General features: G+C 38.4%; 3 protein-coding genes across 3 annotated transcripts; 1 reads left to right on the top strand and 2 right to left on the bottom strand.

The window, feature by feature from the left end:
• Positions 1–338: 338 nt before the first annotated feature.
• LOC149407360 (uncharacterized) lies at positions 339–977 on the bottom strand. The gene has a single exon (XM_089619960.1). It carries the CDS (start codon positions 975–977, stop codon positions 339–341), a length of 639 nt encoding a protein of 212 aa, XP_089476086.1.
• A 936-nt stretch (positions 978–1,913) lies between these two features.
• On the top strand, positions 1,914–10,496 carry AIR3 (Subtilisin-like serine endopeptidase family protein). The gene is made up of 11 exons (XM_089613139.1): positions 1,914–2,138; positions 2,247–2,356; positions 2,444–2,541; positions 2,621–2,785; positions 4,346–4,454; positions 5,917–6,454; positions 7,516–7,613; positions 8,270–8,515; positions 8,799–8,913; positions 9,012–9,225; positions 9,728–10,496. Exons 1-11 carry the CDS (start codon positions 2,052–2,054, stop codon positions 10,291–10,293), a joined length of 2,346 nt encoding a protein of 781 aa, XP_089469265.1. The 5' UTR covers positions 1,914–2,051; the 3' UTR covers positions 10,294–10,496.
• An 8,684-nt stretch (positions 10,497–19,180) lies between these two features.
• Positions 19,181–22,194, bottom strand: LOC149407358 (cytochrome P450 724B1-like). The gene is made up of 9 exons (XM_089627408.1): positions 21,958–22,194; positions 21,539–21,863; positions 21,168–21,320; positions 20,770–21,048; positions 20,599–20,685; positions 20,380–20,458; positions 20,062–20,168; positions 19,410–19,531; positions 19,181–19,304 (listed from the first exon to the last, which is right to left on the bottom strand). The coding sequence occupies exons 1-9, from the start codon at positions 22,161–22,163 to the stop codon at positions 19,199–19,201; spliced, it is 1,464 nt and encodes a 487-aa protein (XP_089483534.1). The 5' UTR covers positions 22,164–22,194; the 3' UTR covers positions 19,181–19,198.
• Between the last annotated feature and the right edge of the window lie 4,127 nt (positions 22,195–26,321).

Genomic DNA, 26,321 nt, shown 5'->3' with positions numbered 1-26,321 from the left:
GACACAAAAGATGAAAAATGATGGGACATATGGTTGGAGGCACCCAAATCAAGTATCCAAATGGAGGATGGTATACCTGGGACTGACGATGAGGACAAACCTTTAGAGGAAGAGGCTGACATGGCATGAGGCTGAGAGGCAAGGAACTGCTAGAACTGCTCAAATATGTACGGGTCCACAGATGGGGCAGCAATGTCGTTGGTGGGTGGAGGTGTCCACAGAGGTGTCGGACGAGGTGCACACGGAGCTGGTGCACGAGGTGCCCATGGAGCCGTCGGAAGGGGTGCCCGCGGAGCCGTCGGGTGAGACTGAAGCTGGGTTGAGCGTTGTTGTTGATGCTACTGTACTCTGTCCCTACCTAACTTCGGATACTGAGCTTTCCAATGTCCTTTCTCTTTACAGAAGGCGCATTCATCCAGAGGGAGTGATGACCTGGGCGTACTACCAACAAGAGATGGACTCTCCTTGTCAATCTTGGACTTAAGACGAACCTCTTTGGCCAGCAGCTCGTTGACCACAAAATCAACAAAAGGAAGAGGACCGCAGTAAAGAATCGCACCGCGCAATCCCTCAAAGTCGTCACGAAGGGCCATCAGGAACTGAACCAATCGCTGCTCTTCACGCCGAGAGATGTAAGCCGCCACTGCCCTCAATTTAGCCGACTCAGTCAATGCCAACTGAACCCACAATGAGGACATGGCATAATAGAACTCTTGAATACTCAAACTATTTTGCCGAACCGCACGAATATCCATCTCCAACTGATACTGTTTGACAAAATTAGAATGAATATAGAATCTCTCCAGATGTCCCCAAACCTCCTTCGTAGTCTCGTACTTCGCCAACTGAGCACCAATCGAGTGGGTAATAGAATTGTTAATCCACGTGATAATTTTCGCGTTGTCAGCCTCCCAAACATCAATCGAAGTTGCAAAATCTCCAGCCTTCTCATCGGAAGGCTTACGACGCACACCCATCACATAACTCCACATCAATTTTCCACGTAAAAAATTCCTCATAACATAACTCCAATATGAGTAATTTTTGCCATCCAGTTGAACACCAATTGCCTGAAAGGAATCATCTCTACGACTCGCCATATCAAAAAACACAAATCCAAACACTCCAAAAAACGAAATCCAAACAAACAGAGAGAAACCCCCAAATCGAAATCCGAATACGAAATCAACAACACATTCAAACAACACCAAACCGATGAACAGGACAATCACTCAACCAAGTACGACATCCACAAATCAATAAAAGGAGGCGAAAATACCAACGATACGGACGAAAAATACCCGACGGGGGTGCGCTGCCCCCTGTAACACCCCCCAGCGAACTCACCGCAGAGTTCGATCCGCGAACACCGTGCTTGGTATATTAACTTTCTTCAATCAATCAACAAAAAGCCATCAATGGAGACTATGACTCTGATACCATGAAGATTTAGGGATTCAGAGAAAAAGAGGAAGTCTGAATAATGAGTTTCATAGCAAAGAAATATAATAGTCAGGGTATATATAACCCTAATACAACAAAAAGTGAAATAAAGAAAAAAGGAAATAATAATAATAATAATAATAATAATAATAATAGTAATAATAATAATAATAATGACTAATATATATATATATATATATATATAAATATATATATATACACATACACACACTAATATGGTGAACATCTAATTTGAAATTTTAAAGTCCGTATAATTTAAGTTAACATAAGTCCATAATATTATTTAATAATAGGGATGTGTGAAGCAGAGGCAGCCTAACGTTATAAAAACCGACGACTAATTTTAAGCCCCACTAGTACATGATAATGATATATCTTGTGATCCAAAAAGTCAAGATTATAATAAGATTGTCCACGTTGAACATTACAAAAGACAATTCTCACTCATATGAGTAGTACTTCACCAACAACTGGCTCTTCTGTTCCATTAACACTATAGAAGTTGTCCTTGCTTCTTTCAAATATAGAAAAACAAAAACACTTAAACAGTATTGCTATTGCAATATTAGTCTAAATCTATAGCTGTGATGAGGCAACTTTACCTTCCATTATTATCTCTTCTTTTCTCTCTACTACTACAACTGCATATACCCACCACTTTTGCAATAAAAAGGGTAATAACTTTCATTTATTTATTTGTTTATATATGTGCTTGTTGATTCTCTTAAGCTTGTTATTTCGCTTTCCGAATATCACCAGTCCTTTTTTCCTATATTTTGCAGTCGTATGTGGTCTACTTTGGAGCCCACTCTCACGGCCCAGATTTCTCACCACTTGACTCGGACCGTGCGACTCAGTCCCACTATGAGTTCCTCGGATCGTTCTTGGGAAGGTTAGTGAACTATACAAAAATAAAAATAAAAACCTTGCACAAAGTTGACGTTTTTTTTTTAATACTTTTTATCCTAAAATTTTGCAGCCATGAAGATGCAAAAGAAGCTGTGTTTTACTCTTACACAAAGCACATCAATGGTTTTGCGGCCACATTAGAAGAAGAAGTTGCTTCAAATATTGCTAGTGAGTTTTCTTGTATTGTTCTCTTTCCTCATTTTTCTCTCACAAAAAAAACTATAATGTTTTATGTTTTTATTTTTAGACGATCCGAAGGTAATCTCGGTGTTCTTGAACAAGGGAAGGAAACTACACACAACTCGTTCATGGGATTTCTTAGGGCTTGAGCACAACGGTGTTGTTCCTTCAAATTCAATTTGGAAGAAAGCTAGATATGGTGAAGATACAATTATTGGCAACCTTGATACAGGTTAGTATTTATTTTTTATTATACATTATTTGTTTGATTTTCATATTTACAGTTCTAGGAAAAGGTGTACTACGTACAGTTTTTGCTCACTTTCAAGTCAACTTCACTATTATAATTAATCAGTCATCTACTATATATATTTAAATTTATGACATTGTGCATTCAATGCCTTCAGGTTTTATTTTCAACATTTAACACAAATAATAATAATAATAATAATAATAATAATAATAATAATTCTTTGACTTATATATCCAGTCAAACTAGATCATTTTTTCAACCGGAAATTATTTGTATATGACATTGTTTTTTTTTTTTTTTGTAACATGAATAAATAATTGAACTTAGCCATTGATGTGTGCTTTGATTCATGTTCGGTGACTTTATCAAAGCTCATAAATGTTAGAGTGAGTTTTCTAGAATCTCGCTATAATATTGGACCACCCATTATAATTTTGTTTTGTACAGCTACGAGTACGACGACCCAAAAAAGATTCTTCCTTTTGCCTTTTCTTTTATTTATTTTCTTGTTAATCTTTTTCTAATTTCCATGTTTGAAATTCTTTAAGCAGAGAAATTCAACGTCAAAGAGAGAAAAATAAAATAAAATGTCCAACGGTATTAAAATCATGCATTATGTCTATTGCTATCAATAATCCAATTATGCGACATCATGCCCAAGTTTTCTACCTAGCACAAACGACTAAAACTTTATGTATCACTTTTTTTTCTACATATAATTGTAATGAGAAATTAGGCTATGTTGATACATGAAAATTATATACACGATTATGAAATAAATGGACTGATTTTGGTGGAAATCAATCCAATTGAGGGAAATATTTTTAGATTTGGAGTTGAGTGCTTTACTATTCTTATAGCTGTAATTATACCGATCTAGGAAGGGCAAAATTGGAACTTGCAAATAGTTTTCCTTTATAAATAGAATGGAAACTCCACCATTTGCAACAAAAAAAAAAAAAAAACAAGAAAACAACAACCAGAGAAAAACAAGAGAGAGGATAAGAACAATCTCGATCTTGAATACATAAACATAGAGTTCCGATAAAACTTTTTCTAGAAAGAATCGGTTTCCTCCCTCTTATCTACAAATATTATCCTTTTTATCTCAGATTATAAACTAAATTATTGTCTTAGCTTGACCCACTAAGAACAGACTATTTATGTAGTACCGTTTGATTTTAGAAAATTGTAGGAAATAACTTCTCAATTATATCCAGATTTTTGGATCCATCAAGTATATATGATAATATATAATATAGATTGATAACAATTATTTAGGGTTTATTTTTGTGGCACTAGCTAGGGAAGCTAAATATGCAAGGCTGAGTGAAACATAATAGAGAGTTGGCCATGTGCAACAATACACCATTATTAACTTAATGTTAAATATTACAATGATGATGAATTATTCTTGAAATTCTTGAAAGAGTGATATAAGGATAATGTTTGAATATGCTGTCCAATAATAGTGCTCTTGCATTTTTTTTTCCTGCTTCTTTCACTGTTTGTCACATTAATATTGCTAATATTTGCTAGGTGTATGGCCTGAATCCAAGAGTTTTATCGATGACGATTTGGGACCAATTCCATCAAAGTGGAAAGGAATCTGCCAAAAAGGCTTGGATTCTTCTTTTCATTGCAATAGGTAGTATAATATATGCTTGTCCACAATTTTTTTCTTTTTACTTATTTATTTACCTAACTTTTTATTACATCATCTCTCTCTTTACTTAAGGTTGACTATTGCCAGGGATTGGATTCCCAAATCTTATCCAGTGTGCACTGGTTATGATGAGAGCATGAGATGATAAATTTTTTTAAAAAAAATCTCATAATAAGTATCAAAAGTATATATAGGATCTTTTTTTATTGGATATGTTGGTTTGGGGTAAAATGTTGAAATACATCATTTGATTTTTTTTTTCCATCACACACATCATTTTGATTTGATTGCTAGGTAGAAGGTTTAAATATAATATATAGTTAATATGCAATAATTTGAATAGAATTGTCCAAACTTTGGAAAAATCCAGGTATTTTGAGTTGTTGAATATGATATAAAAAGACATGATAAGAGTATTCAAATAAGGAACCAATACTTTTTAAATTATTCTACTTTTATTTCAAGATTATGTTTTGTTTTTACTGTCAAGTATCATGTCTAGTACCGTTTTGGACACGCCATACTTGACTAATATAATTTATACAGAAATTATGGAAGCTTCTTAATTTCTACCAATATTTTAATTGAAAACTAGAATACTGTGCGATCGTCCACATGAACACAAAGAAAACCACCCAAATTTAGTGGGAGGAATAGAAAATTTATCAAAACGGTCCATTATTTTTCTCAATATCATACCCCTTCTTAATACATTTGACATTCTAAAATGAAAAATAATAAAAATATAATTCTCAATCCATCAATAATTGTACAGCTTGTACAGCAAGACAGGCTCTGTTTCAGGCATGTCTGTCCACATGTTGTTGCTGCAGCTGCTACAAGTGATGTGATTGGCAACCTTAATTTGTTTTAATCTTTTTAAACGGTAATTAATAATTAAACAAATAAAGTGGTGATGAAATTAATTAATAGAAATATAATGAAATATATATATATATATATATATATATATATATATATATATATATATATATATATATTTGAAACAAGAAGGGGTCTCTGAGAGCCAAAAAAAAAAAAAAAAAACATTGGACAATAAATTGAAAGAGGATTGAGCGAGTGTACAGGCTGCCATATTTCCTTCGCGTGTAAAAAATTATCTTTGAATTATAGTCAATGCTTCACATTTTACGTTTTATATAGGAAACTTGAAGTTTTCTAATGCGGTAAGGGTATTTTTAGCTCAAGTCTTGCTAGTTCCCTAACTATTGTAAAACTTAGGATAGAATGTTTCAAATGAAGAAATTTCTAAAGTTCCTAATAATCAATAATTGTTTGCGTTTTTCAAATTTTAGTTCTAATTTGACTAATTATGCTGTCAATAGTTCATTGTCTTCACTACATTTCCTAGACTGTCTTCAACAATTAATTGATTAACAAACCTTTGTTTTCGTGCTAATTAATTACTTAATAAAAAAAAAAGGAAGCTGATCGGAGCAAGGTACTTCAACCGCGGGTACTCGGCCGCGGTGGGAAAAAAGCTAAACTCGTCGTTGGAGTCTCCGAGGGACAGCGAGGGGCACGGGTCCCACACGCTGTCGACGGCGGGGGGTAACTTCGTTCCCAAGGCAAGCGTGTTCGGGTTCGGGAAGGGCACGGCCAAAGGCGGGTCCCCCAAGTCCCGGGTGGCGGCGTACAAGGTGTGCTGGCCGCCCGTGGATGGGAACGAGTGCTTCGACGCCGACATTTTGGCGGCGTTCGATCACGCCATCCACGACGGGGTCCACGTCCTCTCTGTCTCCCTTGGCGGGCCCGCCGCCCCGTTCTTCAATGACAGCGTCTCCATCGGCTCGTTCCACGCCGCCAGACGTGGGATCGTCGTGGTATGCTCCGCGGGGAATTCTGGCCCCGCGGACGCCACGGTTTCCAATGTTGCGCCGTGGGAGATCACCGTCGGGGCCAGCACTATGGACCGGGAGTTTCCGAGCTATGTCCTTCTTGGTAACAAGAGAAGCTTCAAGGTTGGTCTTTTTTTTTCATACGCCTATCTATCACATACAAAATCATATCACCTATTTAAATTTGTCAAATGTAAAAAAACAAAAAACAAAAACAAAATTTAGTGCAAAAAATGAGTAATTTATTTATTTAAGAAAAATTATACAAAATAATCGCATGAAATTAATTGATTTGCAAAATAATCGAATTTGTAAGTTCTTAGCAAATAAGTAACATTTACGTTTGCCTAAAATATTTTTTATACCGTCAAGCAAATTGTTACACTTTATATAAGTAATTAATTTGCCACATTCAAATAAATTATTAATATAAAATTATTAGGGTCCATTAAGTATATAGTCATATTTACAGTTTCACATTGTTATATAACCAACGTTTCGTAAATCTTAGGTAAATAATCACGTCCATGTATTTACACGTGCAAATTAACGTAAATACCCCACCATTTTATTTCAATGAAAAGACAAATCAGGAATGTCACGTCATATTTATGGCTATTTACCTAACATTTACGAAACGTTGGTTATATAGCAATCTCAAACGCTTAGTTGGCTAATTACCTAATTTTTTGAAATTATTATTGACACCTCGTACTTGCACTGTTATTGTAAACTTTATTTATTTAATTAATTATAGATAAATTATTACTATTTTGCAAATCTATTAGTTTAAGTTGATTATTTGACTATATACCCTTAATTTATTTTAGGAAAATCATTGTCAAACTATTGGTTTTATAGTATTTTAATTATTTTTTGTTCTTCATAAGGGTGTAATCCAAATCACATGAAAAATTAAATTATTTCTTATTATTTCATAGACTTATTATAATATATATTTTATGCAAATAAGATCTCAATTTAGAGTTATTACCCAATAATATCAGACCCATCTTGATCATACGTAATGTGATTTTTTTTCAATTTTTTTTTTTATCGTATCAAATATGTAATATGATCAATAGTTGGCATGTAACGAATTCCCCTTAAAAAGTGTAAACAAATTAATAAATAATAACCTGACTAATAAAATAATAATTGTGTTCTTTTTTGTGTGATATTAGGGGCAAAGCCTATCACCAACATCGTTAGAGAGAGGCAAATTGTATCCCCTCATCATCTCTGCAGACGCCAAAGCAGCCCATGCCTTAGCAAAAGACGCGTAAGTAACACCATAACATAACATGACAAGCTATGTGTGCTTTTAGAAAGAGGCTGACCTGTCTTCGACCATAATATAACAAAGCTAGGATTTTGTCACCTTTTCCGATTAGGAAGGGGCGGAGTTAGAAAAATAAATTAGTAGGTTCATTTTGAGGCCTAAAACAAATTTATTTTTATAAGTATTTTTAAACTTTTATTTAGACTATTTAATATATTTGAGTCTAAAAAATATATATATTAGGCTTAAAATATATTAAATTTAAGTTTTTTCTACATGATTTAGGGCTAAAATATTTTGAGCTTTTTCTACATAATATAAACCTTTATTTATTTAGAGGGGGGTCTAAAGCAATTGTGTCAAGTAATATACACAAAATTCATAGAGAGCAGAGGGCTGATTCGTAAATTTTTAAGAGAAAATAAGAAGGGAAAAAAATTAAAACTAACCAAAATAGAAAGAAAAAAAAAATTGAGGAGGGCTATAACCGGAGCATTAATGTCTTGAGTACAAGCTACATATAATTCGACGTAGTGAAATCCTCTCACCCTTCCGGGTTTCCTCGCTAATCTATGTGCTCTTGTTTTTCGCATTTACTCGATTTTCTTTCATCAATTTGCAATAATGTGTATGAAAAAAAAAAAATTAATGGGCAGGTTGTTGTGCAAGCCGGGGACACTAGACCGAGCGAAGGCACATGGGAAGATTGTGGTGTGCCTTAGGGGCGATAACGCGAGGGTTGACAAGGGACAACAGGCACTGCAAGCCGGCGCAGTTGGGATGATTTTAGCAAACAACATTCTCACCGGAAACGAAGTCATCGCCGACCCTCACGTCCTTCCCGCTTCGCAGATCAGCTACTCCGACGGAATCTCTCTCTTTACTTACGTCAATTCCACCAAGTATGACAACAAAAATAGATTCAACAAAAGTACTAAAAAAAATTATAGGACTACATGGTTAATAACATTTTTTAAGGTCATTTTGAAGGAACTAAAATTGATATTTATTAATTTTCTTCCCTAAAATAGAGTAAAAACGGGGGGAAGAGAAATATATTTTATGAAATTATTCATACCTGTATAAAAACTTAAATAAATAACTACAAGATCTTAAAATTTTCATTATTGTTGTATCCGTATATATTTTTGGTGCATGTCATTTACTTGGACCTGTTTTGGACAGGAATCCAAGAGGATACATAACACCAGCAACAACAAAACTTGACACAAAACCAGCACCATTCATGGCAGCTTTCTCATCCAAAGGGCCTAGTACCGTCACCCCCGAAATCCTCAAGGTTGGTGACGTGTCCCACGTTCAGTGGTTTCTTGTGCCGCAAGTAATCGAGGAGATGGAATTAACCATAGGCTTCAACTGTTTTTGCATCTTGTTCAGCCTGATATAACTGCTCCGGGAGTTAGCATAATCGCGGCCTATACGGAAGCGCAAGGGCCGACCAATCAAGAGTTCGACAAGCGCCGAGTTAAGTTCAACTCAGTCTCGGGAACGTCGATGTCGTGCCCGCACATGTCCGGGATCGTTGGCCTCCTTAAGACACTTTATCCGGATTGGAGCCCCGCCGCTATCAAGTCCGCAATCATGACCACCGGTAAGTGAACAAAAAACAATCTCTTATATCATTTGTACCAAAAGTTTCCTAAAAATTACAAATTTTAATTATGAGTTAGTGGGCGGAAATGTCATAATTTTTGCGGGATAAATTAATCCGCCAGGAAAAAACAAATGACAATGATTTATCCCATGAAAGTTTTGCGAGGCAGATATATTTATGTCGCGAAATTATTTAGCTAGTCATTTTTTTTTTGTGGGGAAGTTTTCTGTGATTTCTTCGCATAAACGAGATGAAAAGGAAATTTCGTGACACGGGGAGATTTTGTCTTAAAATATTCCCTTTAAATCCGACTGAATTCACCGAAAATATGGAATGTTTTGGGAAATGCCACATTTTGTGCTACATAATTTTCTTCATATTAACAGTGACCAAAAGGAAATATTGAGGGAATTATAGTTGTAGGAGATTGAGAATTTTTGTTGTAGGAGATTGAGAAATTTTCTAATTTTTTTTAATATCATTTTTTTGAATTTTGCAGCAAGTGTGAGGGACAACAGAATGGAACCGCTTCTAAACGCTTCTAACTTTAAGGCAACGCCTTTCAGTTACGGAGCAGGACACGTGTCACCGAACCGGGCCATGGATCCGGGGCTAGTCTACGACCTCTCTATCCGTGATTACCTCAACTTTCTATGTGCCTTGGGGTACAAGGCAAAGCAGATCGAGTTGTTCTCGGAGAAGCCCTTCAAATGCCGAGAAAAGACCCGCCTCGTGGACCTCAACTACCCTTCGATCACCGTCCCGAGAATCTCTGGCCGCTCGATCACCGTGTCTCGGACTCTGAAGAACGTCGGTGAGCCCGGGACCTATAGGGCTATGGTCGGAAACCCCGTCGGAACAACTGTTTTGGTCGAGCCGAGCGTCTTGAATTTTGACAAGGTTGGCGAAGAGAAGGGCTTTAAAGTGACCATAAAGGTTGAAAATCCCAAATTGACTCGAAACTATGTTTTCGGGAAGTTGGTGTGGAGTGATGGTAAGCATTTTGTGAGAAGTCCTATTGTTGTTAAAACAGCTGAGAAGAAGAATAAGAATAAAAATCCATGAAAAAAGAAAATAACTATAGCTACATTTGTTCCTCAATGTATGCTTAGTTTTGTTTAGGCTGATTGAAACAGAATAATGATTTGTGATAAGGGAAAAGTAACATCAATTGCTAATTTAAATTTTAGCAATAATTTCCTTTGTAACTTCTCTGCTCCTCTATAATATTATTGTGATCTCTTAAAATTAAAGAGACATTTGCCTCATTGTGTTCCTAAAAATATTCAGGCACATTCAAAGAAGAGCTTAATATTGTGTTTATTTTATAGTATTGGTAAATATTGTTGTCGCTGAAAATCGGACAATGTCGAAGACTTCGGACGGTTCCACTCTAAGCCGGATCAAGTGGCCACGCCCGAGCTGGATTTGTAGAAATTCGAAAGTCACGAGTTCTCTCTCCTAGCTCAAGAACGTTCTTCGTTCTTCGAGGAGACCTAAAGTAAGAAGAAAAGAAAATAAGCTTAGAGGGGCTCAAAGGCGGTGCTCTGACGCGCGCTCCGACGCTCTACATTAGTCTGATTGCTATGCGTGGAGTGTGGCAACGTTATTCGTAGAGAATATTTGAGAGAATCAAGCTAGATTAGACTGAAAGCGTGTGCGGAGAGTCCTCGACAGCGTTTCACGACTCTAGAATCGAGTGATTATATTGAGAGAGAATTGTGCACTTTTTATTTCTGGGTGAGTGGTCTATTTATAGTGGTTTGGAAGGCTGAAAAATTCCTCCAAAATCACTAGTACAATTGATAGCATCAGGTGCGACAAAAGTCGCACCTGAAAGCACCAATGTCGCACCTGAAAGTATCATCAGGTGCGACTTTAGATGCGACAAAGTCGCATCTGAAAGTGCGCACCTGATGATTTTAGGTGCGACTAGTCGCACCTGAAAGTCATCACTATCAGGTGCGACATTTTAGGTGCGACAAGTCGCACCAAACGTCGCACCTAAATATCCCTCAAAATAAGAAATTAAAGCATGAATTATAGTATCAGATGCGACTAGTCGCATCTGATACTTTCGCGGGAAGAGTATCAGATGCGACTAGTCGCATCTGATAGTAATTCCCCGCGAAATATTTGGCGGGTGTTAGTACAATCAGATGCGACTAGTCGCATCTGATACTCTTCCCGCGAAAGTATCAGATGCGACTAGTCGCATCTGATTGTCTGTAGTTATTTTTTTAAAAATGCTGATTCTAATAGAATCAGCCTATTAAATATATAAAAATTATAATTTAAAAAATTAATTAAATAATTTTTTTGTTAAATTAAATAAATAATTTGAATAATATTAATTAGAATAATTATATAAATAATTTAATAGAAATTCTAATATTAAATTCATAAAATTTGATAATTTACATTCAATAAATTAAAAAAATTACAATTTATTCTTTTTGTTTCCCTTTTTCATTCGAAGTCTGCCAATTCTGGAATGCACGGCCTCCTCTTCCGCCAGATCTTGCTCGTGCGCCTTGGCGGCCTGATGCGCTGCCGCTCGAACGATGTCGCTGAAATTCTACCGAACCTGGCGTCTGATCAGCATTTGGCATGGAAGCGGATGGCGGCGTCTGAACATTCGGCATTGAAGCGGATGCCGGCGTCTGAACATTCGGCATTGAAGCTGATGGCGGCATCGTCCCAGGGTGCATCATCGCGGGGGATGTCTGCATGGGAGACGGATGCTGCTGTGTGTAGGCAAAGAACTGTCGCTGAAACGCCTCCATCTGAGCTTGTTGTGCGGCCAACGCTGCTTGTAGCTCGCTAATCACTGGATCTGGAACGCGCGTCGATGAAGAACCTGAGGACGAGCTGTCGTCCTGAGCCTGAGCCAAGAGATACGAGGATCTCGGGATCGAGGGACCTATCCCGACATACCAATCTCGACGTTGCCCGAGAACAGTATCCATCGCGTACTGCTCCGCCTGGTCTATGTCAAACATTTGGCCTGACTCCGCTGCTTGTCGCTGCATATCCTCGACTTGAGTCATAATTCGCGCCTTCAAACATATGTTAAAAAAATTATTAAGATTATCGAAACTTGATTATTAAGTAATTAACACAAGTAACTTACAAATGCTTGTTGCGCCCAAGCTGTCGTCCAATTGCCTTGATCATCTTGATGTTTTTTCTCCCACGTGTTTAACGCCGAGGACAAAGTCCCATCTTCCCTACTCTGCAGTTCTTATGAAAGTATGAGTAATGTATTTATTGCAAAAAAAAAATTACAAAATTAGAATAAACTTACGTTCAAATGTCGATGAGCCAAAAAAGAAATCGACCCTTATGTGGACTTCGTTTTCTTGTTCTTGGAATTGTCTCTGTTGCGAGTAGACTTTTTCTGCACATATTAAATTGCGTTATAATTCGATTTCATAGAAGATAACATAATTTTTTGAATTATACATTACCTTCCAATCGTCAGTTGCGAACTCCTCTATCACCTTCTCACAATCGTCTTTTTGATATCCTTTTGGGATTTCTTTCTTGGCGACATTTATTTGCCCACAACATTTTCCTAAGAAAGTCCCTGATAATCTAGACTTTTGGTTGCGCCTCATACGCTTTGCATCGCGAATGATAGTCTGGTCAATCTGATGACGATAGCAATCCGCCGGAAGCAGCTCATCGATCTCATCATCCTTGTACACGAAAGTGTACTCGGAATGAAGTGCGCTCAGAATATTGCCCAACATCTGGGGCGTCACTTCGTTCCAATCACGAAGTGTGATCGGGATATGGACTTTCACCAAAGCGCCGACGCGGTTGTTGAATACTCCTACCTTTTTTATTGTTTTTCTTACGTCCTGGTAGAAAGTTTGGTTGATTGGGTCGTACCTAACAACTTTCGCACCGGGTACCCCATGCGCTGCTTTTGCCGAAGTAGACCCGGTTGTTGGTCCCCTTGTTTTCTTAGGACCTTGGGAACCCGGTGTCTCTAGCAGAGACTCATCTCCACCTGCTCCTGAACGGTGTAGCGGAGACTCATCTCCACCTGCTCCACCTGCATCTGACATCCTGTAAGATGTGAACAATATTAGTAAATAAATATTAGTTTTCTGTTTAAAAAAAACGTGGACGGCACCACGGATTTTATTATTAACAAACCTCACATATGGCGGAGGAAAACCGTGGTTACATTATATAGTAAATAAACATACAAAAAAGATATTAATCATTCATCATCATCTATGCCTATAATGTTAATATCATCTTCTATATCGACATCAACATCTTCTCCCTCAAAAACGACATGTCTCTCATTTTCATCATCGTCTTCTTCATCATCGTCAACGACAGTCACTAACTCAGCTTCATCGATTTCGTGTCGATGATTCAAACGCTCGATGTTTGACAACTCTATAGTCAATGGGATCGATGCTGAGTTGGAGGGGTCAACTTCAGGAATGTCCCAAATCCCTCGATGATTGCATTCCTGGACGATTTCCCAGTCGCCGCCTTTAATAAGATCTTCGATGTAAAAAACTTGTTTCACTTGAGTCGCGAGTACGTACGGCTCCTCTTTAAACCACTGTTTCGCAGTATAAGCAGTCGTTTCTCCAGTAGTCTTATCGATGTGCACTAGTCGGTTTGCATGATACTTGTCACCGTACCAAATGCATTTGAACAATACAACACTACAGTTATGCCTATAGTTCACGACGATGACGTCTTCCATTCGACCATAGTAAGTGAAATCATCCACAAGTACACAGACACCGCTATTTTGAGTGACTCGTTGATTATCGCGACGACGAGTGATGAACTTCATGCCATTTACAAAGCAGCTCGGATATTGATAGGCGACTTGAAGGGAACCGATAGAAAGCGAATAGAGCTCGTCAGACACGTCAGAACCACTAGCTTTCATATCAAAAATCTGATTACGAAAGAAAGCATTGATTAGCACTTGTGCGTTTATCAAAAAATTGCATTGATATTGTGTTATTACCTTCTTCTCAAACCAAATTTTGAACCTCTTTCTATGCTCCGCTTCAATATCGCGAACTCCAGATTCGCTCAAGAGATCCAAATGCTCGCTGTTATTAAAACCATTACTTCAATAGCAATATATAAAAAAGAATGAATTGAAACACATTCCCAACGATAACTTACGTCAAATATGGATCCACTTCAGGACAGTTGGTATAGATGTACCACTCCGCGTTCTCTTTCTGTTCATCGTCTAATACTATCGGTTTCATCATCCCATAAGGCACACACATCTCGGATCGAAAAACAAAGAGCTCTTGCACTTGAACTTCATCTACACTTTTTTTATCTTCAAGATACCTTGCAACGAACGTTAGAGCTTCTTCTACAACATAAGCTTCCGCAATAGAGCCTTCTGGTCTAGCTCTATTTTTGACAAAATGTTTTAATGTCCCAAGGTATCTCTCAAATGGGTACATCCACCGCATATGCACCGGGCCGCCATACAACGCTTCATCTGGTAGATGAATCGCCACGTGAATCATGATCGTGAAAAATGCTGGTGGAAATATCATCTCAAGCTTACACAAGATCTCGATGATAGACTCTTGCGCATTTTCAAGATCTTCTACTCTCAAGGTTCTCGAACTTATCAGCTTGAAAAAGTTGCAAAGCTCGGAGATCGTCTGATGTATTTCTTTTGGCACAAAAGGACGAATACCAACAACCAACAACCTCTGCAAGATCACGTGACAATCATGCGACTTCAAACCTGTGAGTTTTCCATCAGCAGTCACATTTTTCTTCAAATTCCCAGCGACCCCATCTGGAAATTTGACAGATTGGAGGAACTCGGTAAATCGCTGCCTCTGAACAAGGGTTAAGGTGTACGATGCTCGCGGTTTGTACCACGAATCCCCTTGTTTTTTCAAGTGGAGAGCGGTCTTGATGCCCAAGTCCATCAAATCAAACCTCGCCTTATCTGTATCGTAGTTCTTCTTTTCTAAGCTGAGCAAGGTTCCGAGAAGATTCTCGCACACGTTCTTCTCTATGTGCATGAAGTCCATGTTATGCTTCAACTCCAAATCTAACCAGTACGGCAACTCGTAAAAGATGCTTTTCTTGGCCCAATTTAGTTCGCACTCGGCTCGCTTTCGTTTTCTGCCCACGGAGCCAGCATGTTTGCCAGTTGTCATGGAAGAGACACTAGCCAACTGAGCGAGTATGTCTAGCGGAGTCAACTTCTCGGGTTTACTGCGTTTCTCGTGGCGATCCTTGTAGTGATCGGTGCTTTTTCTCAATCGGTGACGCATACGCAAGAATCGACGATGGTCGTAGTAAACGATCATGTTTCTGACTTTCAAAGACGGCGTGTCAAGGTTGCACGTCGGGCAAGCGAGATACCCTTGGCCACTCCATCCCGATAAATAGGATCGAGCTGGAAAATCGTTAATCGTCCAAAGTAGCGCGGCACGCAATCGAAACACTTCATCGTTTGGGCCATCTCGAACGCAGAATCCGGTCTCCCACAATTCTTTCAGCTCTTCGACAATTGGCTGCAAAAACACGTCCATGTCCTTTCCTGGTGAGTGAGGCCCCGGGATCAAAAGCGTCAGCATCAAGTACTCTTTCTTCATGCATAACCAAGGCGGCAAGTTGTACGCAGTTAGTACCACAGGCCACATGCTGTACGATAAACTCATTTCTCCGAACGGATTGAATCCATCCGCAGCTAGTCCAAGCCGCACGTTTCGAGGCTCTGCAACAAAGCCTGGGTATCTCTCGTCCAGGTTTTTCCACGTCGTACCATCCGCAGGATGTCGTAGAACACCAACTTCCCTGACACGATCTCTTTCGTGCCACTGCATCAAAAGCGACGTGTGTCGAGACGCGTACAACCGCTTCGATCGATCTTTCAGGGGAAAATATCGCAAAATCTTTTGCGGTATCATTTTCCCAATTGGCTTCCATCTGCTCTCGTTGCATACTGGGCACACGTCGACTTCCGTGAGATCTTTTCGAAATAGGACACAATTGTTAATACACGCATCGATCATCTCGTATCCCATGCCAAAACGCTTCAGCTTCGCCTTTGCCTCGTAATGCTTCTCCGGAATTCGATTACCAGCTGGATGAGACTTCTTCAAGAGCTGCAAGAGTTCTGTAAAAGACTTGTTCGTCCAATGGTTCGTGACTTTGAGGTGCATCAACGAAACCAAGAACGACAAAGAAGAAAACTCTTTGCATCCAGGGTACAATTCTGCTTCCAACTCGGCGAAGAGGTCTTCCACTTGCTCCTCTGCACGCACCTCGCTCTGGGTCGGCTCCGTAGCATCGTCGAAATCCTCGTGATTCCTCTCTGATCTGTTCCTCCGATGGAATCTTCTTCATGAGGAAGTACGACACGCTCGAGCTCGCCGTGATGATACCATTTTGTGTAGCCTGGGGTAAACCCCTTGTTCAGCAAATGATTCCTGACAACCCCGATGTCGTGCCATCTCACGTTGTTGCAAGGTTTGCAAGGACACCAATATTTGCCAATTTCGTTAGGGAATCTTCTTGCAGCGCGAATAAACTCGTTAACACCGGTTTTGTACTGCAATGTCACCCGATTATTCTCCGTGATCCAATCTCTACTTGGATTGGACATTTCGCTGAATGAGAGCGAGAAATGAAAGTTTGGAAGAGTTATTGATAAAGGACGACGAAGATCAAAATGAAAGAGAGATTATGAATTCTATGTTATTTTGAGCTCGGATTGAATAAGTTGGGAGGTTTTAAACTAATTAATTCGAAACTCTACCGAAATTTCGGCAGAGTTTCCCCTATTATACTGACAAACCAAAAACCTGCAAAATTATTTAAAAACATACACAAACCATCCAGAACTATCCTATAAATTAGCTCAGCCCTAAACCGAACCTCCGTGGTTCGATCACAACATTTATAAATGAAAAATCGAAATAAACAAAATATCACAAACTATCAAACATGTCACAAACTATCAAAGCATGTCACAAAACTTTTTTTCTTATTTAAATTACAATTTAATTACATGTTAAATCAACTACACAAACTTATCACAAATTAATTAACTAATTATAAACTAAGCAACATAAATGTAATTATTAAACTACTAACCTAACTAACTAATATATATATACACTAACCTAGGACGGCCGGCCGGGGACTCGGAGACAGCGGCTCGGAGGCTGGGACTCGGGGACAGAGGCTCGGTGTGGCTGGGACTCGGAGGCAGCGGGGCCGGGGCTGAGTGCACAGTGAGGTCCGGAGGCACGAGAGCGACGACTGTGAGTTTAAACCGAGTTAGAGAGAGCGAGGCAGAGAGGGAGCGAGGCAGAGAGGGAGTGAGAGAGAGAAATACCGAGTGAGAGAGAGAGTCGGTGGTGACTCGGAGGCAGCGGGGCCGGGGCTGAGCGCACGGCGAGGTCCGGAGGCACGAGACGACGTACGGCTGTGAGTTTAAACCGAGCTGTGAGAGAGCGAGGCAGAGAGGGAGTGAGAGAGAGAAATACCGAGTGAGAGAGAGAGGCAGTGGTGACTAGCGAGGTCCGGTGGCCGGATGAGGCGGAGGTCCGGTGGCCGGGTACGGGTACGTGGCGTGGTGGTCGGCGAAGGAAGAGGCCGAGAAGAGAGGGACGGAGGAGATGGAGCAGCGACAACGGCGGAGCTCGGTGTGGCTGGGACTCGGAGGCAGCGGAACTTGAGACTCGGCGGCGGAGCTCGGTGTGGCTGGGACTCGGCAGAGCTCGGTGTGGTGGTCCGGTGGTGGTCGGCGAAGTGTTCTTAGGCGAAGGAATAGTCGGAGAAGAGAGGGACGGAGGAGATGGATGTGGGCTAATGAGTTTACAACCGGAGAAGAAGAGAAGTTCGCAGGGAGAGAGAGAGCGTTTTTTTTAACAGAGTTTGAGCGGCTGGAGAAGAAAGGATCGTGACCTGGGTTTTTAAACAAAACCCTAATAATCAGGTGCGACAGAATCGCACCTGATTATTCTTCAGATGCGACTAGTCGCATCTGATGAGTTATCAGGTGCGACTAGTCGCACCTGATTATAAAAATAAAAAATAAAAATTTCATTCGCCACGTCAGACTAATGAAATAAAAGAGGGGGAGATGAGGCCCGCTCAAAAATTCAAACTATCTGATGCGACATAGTCGCACCTGAAAGTTTCAACATATTTTCAGGTGCGACTAGTCGCATCGGATTGTCAAAATCAAAAGACAATTTGAGCGAATTTTTTCGGCTTCTGAAAGACTATCAGGTGCGACTAGTCGCACCTGAAAGTCATTTAGATGCGACTTTTAGGTGCGACTAGTCGCATCTGATAGTCTTGCGCATCAGAAAATCAATTTTGTAGTAGTGAATTGGATTGGGCGAGGGCAAGGCGCGCGCAGAGCCCTGGGCGCTCATTTTTCGTCCTCGCACACCGCGCCGAGCAAGGGCGCGATGCGCGAGATGGATTGCACGCCGCGCGCTCATGGCAATATTTAACATGGAGGCGCAGCGCGCTGAGCACAGCGAGTCGTGCGCGTGATGCTAGGCGCGATGCGTCGACGAGCAGGTTTGCTCGCTTTTTGCTTTTTTCTTCGTGGGCTCGTCCTGGGTGGAGTTCTTAGCTTTTGTGGGCTGGATTGAGCTTCTTTGTGGGCCTCACTCGGGCCTCGTTTGAGTTTTGACATGGAATTCTTTACGAATCACAAAATATTTAATATTTCTGAAAACGACCGATGATAAATAATAATAATAATAATAATAAATCATTCTGCTTGATGTCATTTATGCTTACGTATAATTAATCAATGATGTTTTCTATATTCACATAATTCTTTGTAGTTTATAATCTGTTGTAGATAGAGAAAGAGAGATTATTATCACACATAGATATCATAATGTATAGGATCCTAATATATATAATAATTAAATAAAGTACAAATCTGTGATGGAAATGGAATTAATCAAACTTTATGATCATGAGCGCAACTTTCTAAGTACAAAACCAACCCTTTATGAAACTCAACATATGGGTAAGCCATGGGTTGTTCGTCATCCTCAGTTCTCCACCTACAATTCATCCCAAAAAAATATATAAATGAATAAAAATTTAGGGAATATTATACATACATTTGCAGTTATGAATTAATAATAAAAAATGTATTTAGTATATACCTAAAGTTTTGTACAAGGTGATGGAGAAAGAAAGTGACTTCAAGCTTGGCCAGTTCAGAACCTGGGCACCATCTGGAACCACCTCCAAAAGGAGTAACTTTCTTGTGTAATTGATCTTGGCTCTGTTTTTATTATTATTATTATTGTGGTTAAAATTCAAAAGCTACATAAAACCATTTTTTTAATTTGTATTCTAACAATATTAGTAATTATTTCACAAAATATACTGCTAAAAATAAAATAAAAATTACTGAAAAACAGTTTTAAAAAATTTAAATTTTTAAGAGTCTTACTTTTCTTTTTCACCATTTGTATAAATTATGTGATAAAATAATTAGTGATATTGTTGAAATACGCATTAAATATTAGTATGTGTAATTCAAAATGTAAAAAATTTCGTTGAAAATATGGAACAAATGCCCAAAAATTTATTTATTAAGAAGAAAAGTGCAACTACTAGAAACCTCAAAGACCACCAAGGCCATCAAAGAGTCTTTGTCAAAGACCATATATGACAATGAAATTAATTTGATTATTTTCATGTGTTATTTTTGGTCTCTGACTCTCAGTGGTGGATTAAGAGAGAGTGATATATATATATATATATATATATATATATATATATATATATATATGTATATATTATATATACCTCCCATCTCCAGGGATGAAACTGTAGAGCATTGTCATGCAGAGAAGAGTCCAAGTGAACTGCACTAAATATCGGTAGGACCTTCCAACCACAGGGAATATGGTACTCTGAAAAGAAAAAAAAGTAATAAAAAATAAATATTTTGTGATATACACATATATATATATATATATATATATATATATATCATTGAGGACTCATACGAGAACAAATTATGTAAAAATGTTCATGCGGTCAACAAATAAAAAGAAAAAAAGTTGATCAGTTCATGCAGACATATTATGTGTATACACGCATGCTTGTATAGAATACACGTACCTCTGAATCTGACATCTTTTAGTGTCTTTCGGTGTACAAATTTCACAACATTTCCATATCTTAGCGTTTCGTTGATGACCTACGTACACAGTCAAACAGATAGTCTGCAACACGTGAGTTACCTATATAGTAAATCTAAATAATAAATTTGACTGTCAACAAGAAATAATAAATACCGCATGTGCAACTATACAAAGATAAAAATTAATTTGGTCGTACTTTTTGGGTAAATTCCATTTTTCTGTAGTCTTCCCAGTTCAAACTCTCATCCTTCTGCTTCAAGGCCCTAATATTTTCATGCTCTACCTAAACAACACGTAATGAATATAACATCTGATTTTAAAAAATAAAATATCAGATATCATTTATTTATTACGAATATTAGTATACCTTTAGTTGATGCAATGCGATGGGTGAATGAGATAGAAAATAAACCGCCATGGCCATTAAGAGAGAAGTGGTCTCATAGCCACCCAAAAGAGAATCCAAAACAAAGCTCACTTTTTCATCTTCAGATAAGGTATCAACACCTAGAAGTATCTCAAGAAAATCACTCTCTTTATAATCATAATTGTTATTTGTATTCCTCTTTGACCCACAGTTCTCATCACGCCTTCTTCTCCTTTCCTCTATTATGGCCTTGACAGTCAAAGATATCCTTCTTCTAGCCTGTAAAGACACATATATTGCTTTGTAACATTTTTTTCTTCTTCTTTTAATTAGATATTATACTAATAATTAAGACTACTTGAAAGTTGAAAGTGCTTTTAGAGCTTAAAAAGTAAAACCTTGACAGCCCTTGCATAAGGAGTTCCGGGAATATTGATGGGAAGAGATATTAGGCCTTTCATGTAAGTGAGAAAATCTTCAAGAATTCTTTTGGTTTGTGGATCTTCTGGGGTCAAACCCATCACTTGCTTTACTATCACATTGAATGAAAACTGCATGTCCCAAAAAAAAGTAATAAAAAAAATCAGTTAATATAGAGATACTTGAGTTTCTAACCATATTAACATATACCTTTCTTATTTCTTAACCATTATAATTGAAACATTTAAAAACATATCATAATGGTAGGAAAACATTTACATATTTTAGTTATGATGGTTAAAAACTAATTATGAAATCAAGTTTCTATTTCTTTTCTTTTTATACGTACCTTCTTGGCTTCTTCAGAGAAAACGACATGTCGTTTTTCCTTCCAGGAACGAAGGAGCGAAATGGCTGATCTCTCTACGTTGTTGAGAAACTCGGGCTTCGATTTGGCTACAGTGACGAGTAAGAGAGCCACGTTTCTGAGCCTCTTGTGAGTCTCACCAACAACCACGAGCATTGAGTGCTTTCCTAGGATTCCATGGATGGGTTTTGGGTAGCTACACTCGAATAGCTTTCCTTCGTTCTGAAGTATGAAATAGTTGAGCTCTGCATCGCATGAAACGACCGTTGGAGACAAGAACAAATGGGATTTGAACACTTTCCCATACCTGCACCCAAAAAAAAAAAAAAAAAAAAAAAAAACCTTTTGTCAAAGAACATCTGTTTATAACTGACTTAAAGTACATGTATTTCTATATATACCTAAAACAATGGTGTTGAAGAAATTTGCCAAGAGAATTGGAAGAGTGAGGCGCTAGGAAGCTCAGGGTTTCTCCGAGTATAGGCCAACCGAAAGAGCCTCTTGGTAAAGGAAATGTCTTGAAGAATAAAGGCATGTAATGACACAATAATATTACTCCGATTGTTGCACCTGAAATGCCTCCAACAACAACCCAAACTCCGGCCATGAATACACACAAAGCTATTAACTTGCTCAAGTGTTTGTCTTTTTACATATTTATGAGAATGACTACTCTAGCTGACTAGCTCTATATATACCGAGAGAGAGAGAGAGAGAGAGAGAGAGAGAGAGAGAGAGAGAGAGAGAGAGCATTGTTTGTGTACGTGTATGAAATAAATAAATAAATTGTTATTTAGAAATAGAATAGTATATATGTAGATCAAAGTAAATATAAAGCTGGAACCGCAATAGTTACGTAGTAAATATATTTAACGCAAGCTTTTGTTGCACGCTTTAACTATATATACATATATGCGATGAACATATATTATTTTCAAGAGATAATGGCTGGATACAATTTGGCACCTAATCTTTTTTTTTTTACGGAAAAAATACCTATAGTATCATTTCAGTATCACCGTTACAGTTTAGCTGTTTAATACTATCAGTTTTCCACGTAGCCTTCATCAGGTGAGTACATTAATTCATTTCAATTAAATGATATTACTTATTATTTAGTATTTACTCTGATATTGGAATAAGAATAAAAACAAGAGAAACACATTTGTTCGATAGAAAATTCCCAAATCAAAAGCCCTAGTTCTGGTTTTCGTCTTCTTCACAATCCCCTCAATACTGACGCCATGTTCGGCGAAAGCTCATCTTCATCCTTCGATAGCCGCTGTACGAAGTGCCATCGAGTATTGTCGGGCACAAGCTCGCCATCGATGAGTAAGAGATCGCCTTGTCAGGCAAGGTTCCAAGATTTGTGCAAATGAGGCGTGCCATTGGTTGAGCGCACTTCATGAACCGATATGAATCCGGCTAGGAGATACATTAGTTGTTACAAGAAAAAGGTCAGTTCCCGTATGAATTTTCATTTAATTTTGTAGTTTAAAATTTTTAGTCTGTGTATTTTGATTATTTTGTGGGTCAGTCTAAAGGAGGTTGCGACTGCTTTCAGTGGATTGACCCTGAAATTTGCGCCCGATCAAAAGAAATCATTCTTGGACTCCTTAGGAGGATTAACAAGCTCGAATTTGAGAGCCGAAGGATGACAGATGATGATGAAGAGAATCAGTGGAAAATAATGAAGATATGTGGAAAATGGAGTACTGTGTTTTCTGTTTTCGTGTTTGTTTTCATGGCTTTAGTTTTTATTGTAATATTGGTGTAGTGTATGTATGTGTTTTGACTAGTCATGGGGGGCTTGTCATCTGGATATTGATCATATTTATGAAGGCTGATTTGCTGTCTTTTTTGTTTTCATGTTTGTTGTCATGGCTTTAGTGTTTATTGTAATGTTGTTGTAGTATATGTATGTGTTTTGGCTGGTCATGGGGCTTGTAATATTGATCATATTTATGAAGGCTGGTTTTTTTTTCAAAGTGACAATTTCATTCAAAGTGAGAAAATTGACAATTTTATGGGGCTTGTAATTTGGATGTTCAAAGTGACAATTTCATTCAAAATATAGAAAATTGTTCAACACAAACTACAGTTTGAAACACCACCACAAAATACATATTGAAGTAATTTTGATACTTAAAAACCACCACAAAATAATTCTGATACTTCAAACAGAGTTGCAAAATTGTTATGATACTTAAAACAGCATCCACAATCAGCCTTAGTTTGAAGGTTGAAGTGCCAGACTTGAACATGGCCCTTTCTCTTTAGCAGTTTGTTTCTGCCTCCTTTCTTTCCTCTTGATTGTCTCCGGATCAGGATTTACTTTCACTGGTCTTCCTCTCTTCTTTGTTGGTTTCACCTACAACACAAAATAACATGTTATATGCAATTCTAAACTGAATGCCCTATCTAAATTGCAAAACTCGAGATAAATGTACCTGAACAGTAGCTGCATTAGGACAAGTAACAATAGAATGCCCTGTCTGCCTGAACTTACTGCAGTGATTTCTTTGGCCTTTTCAGGATTGCTTTTTGGCAGGAGTTGGATCATGAACCCGAGTAGGAGGTTCATCATTGCTTCTATTCCTCTTTTTCTTTAGCCGTCCAGGTAGTGCAATTTTTGGTGGTGGAACAATTGGATGTAGCCCAGGTTCTGGCCATTTATCAGGACTGGTCATGGGCTCTATTATAGCATTGTATGCAGCAGAATAGGCCGGCTTCTTGTACCAATCATCAACATAATCCATGATATCCAATCCAGTGGACCATATACAGGCTAATGCATGAGGGCAAGGAATTCCAGATAATTCAAAACTTCTACAAGTGCATACCCTAGCCCGTAAGTCAACTACAAAAGTCTCGGTTCCAAGAAACGTTACCTGAAACTTAGCGTTGCCAGCAAGTGTAGATTGGCAATACCTTGCTACTTGCTTCTGCTTCTCTATCATTACCAACACTCTTTTTGCTACTGGATGCAACCACTTGTCAGCTTCATTCCTTTTTAAGCAAACCTACACATTAGCCAGAATCTCAGCTTCTCCAACAGAGTGATTATTGGCTTGTCTCTTGCAGGCATTATTGCAGAGTTGAAACTTTCACATAGATTATTCAAGAGCATATCACATTTGACATGTGTTCTGAAATGTGATTTACTCCATGCCTTTTGATCTTTGTTGAGAAGCCATTGATAAACTTTGTCATCTTCTGCTTTCAGCTCAGCCATTCTCTTAGTAAACTAAGCAGGTGTAGTAGCTCGAGCACAACACCACATCATCTATTTCAGCAACAATCCACCATGGTCCTTCTTGAAGTTTGCGTGTAGATGTCTTACACAGAATCTGAATTCTGCTCTAGGGAAAACCTCAGCCAAAGCATTCTCCAACCCCTTTTACTTGTCACTAATCATAGTGAATCCAGTTGTGTTCTGAATCTGCAAATCCTCACGTAGCAGCTCCGTAAACCATGTCCAGCTAGCAGTGTTTTCCTTCTAAACAACAGCAAATGCCACTAGATACTGTGAGTTATTTGCATCAATGCCCACAGCGGCCAACAGCATCCCTTTGCAGTATCATTTGTGGAAGCAACCATCAAACCCGTGCAGCGGCCTACATCCCTTGTTAAACCCATCCTTACAACCCTTCAAGCTTATATAGACCCTCTTAAAGACTCTTTGATCATTCACAATATTGGTCTTAAGCAGAGCCGTAGTACCTATCATTCAAGCATATTCAAATATTAACTAGGCCCAATAATAAAAACTATATTGATCATGATAACTTAGAACATACTTACCAGGATTTGTTATTGTGAGTTGTCTACAATAATCATCTAGAATTGCATATTGATCTCTAACAGAGCCTTCCAGTGCGTTTCTAGCTCTCTTCTTAGCTCTATAGAACATTGTCTTGGTCACATAGCTGAACTTTGAAGCACAGGCCATTTCCTTGAAGGCTTGGTAATGTAAGTTAGGGTTAAGCCTAAATTGTTCGAGGAAATGTTTGGCTAACCAAGTACTTGTAACATGCTTGTTATCAAACACAATCCCACAATCATGGATATTAATCAATGTGTATCCTAACATTTTTCGTGTCTGAATTCCCTAGCATATAGAACCCACTTGCAACCTTTCCCTTTACATTTTGCTCGTAATCGACTCCCTTCATTGAAAATGTACTGAAATTCTTTATCATTCTTAATGAACTCTTCTATGAGAATATGTCTCAGATGACCCATCGTTGGAAATTGCATACCTAGTTTGAATTTGAAATCCGCGAGAATTGAACGTGGATTATACTCTCGCTTGCTCTTCTTCGTCGACTGCTCATCCTCATCGCTACACCAACTCTCGAGGTCGCTCTCAGACACGAATCCATCAGAGCCGTCGTCCCGGTTGGCATCAACGTCGTTACAGACGACGTTCACATCCGACCACCACTTCTGAGGATGAATCATTTGCTCAGCTTCAAGGTCTTCATACTCGTTGTACTCTTCCTCTTCAAACACGGAATCTTCCTCGCCACCACCCTCGTGTTCTTCATCGATTCGTTCTTCATCCATCTTCTTCGATTTTTTTTTGTTTGAGCGCTCTTTTTAGGTCTCATTCGATTTCAAAATATAAGTTTTTTCTCTTTTTAATTGTTTTTATTTCTTATTTCAATATAAGTAATATCATTTAACTGAAATGAATTAATGTACTCACCTGATGAAGGTCACGTGGAAAACTGTTAGCATTAAATAGCGAAACTGTAACGGT

This window comes from Urtica dioica, chromosome 1, assembly GCF_054948205.1.
Source record: "Urtica dioica subsp. dioica isolate 48M chromosome 1, U.dioica_male_clone48M_v1_H2, whole genome shotgun sequence".
NCBI lineage: Eukaryota > Viridiplantae > Streptophyta > Magnoliopsida > Rosales > Urticaceae > Urtica > Urtica dioica.
Note: the sequence above shows the minus strand (reverse complement) of the source record. Positions and strands in the feature narration are given on the sequence as shown.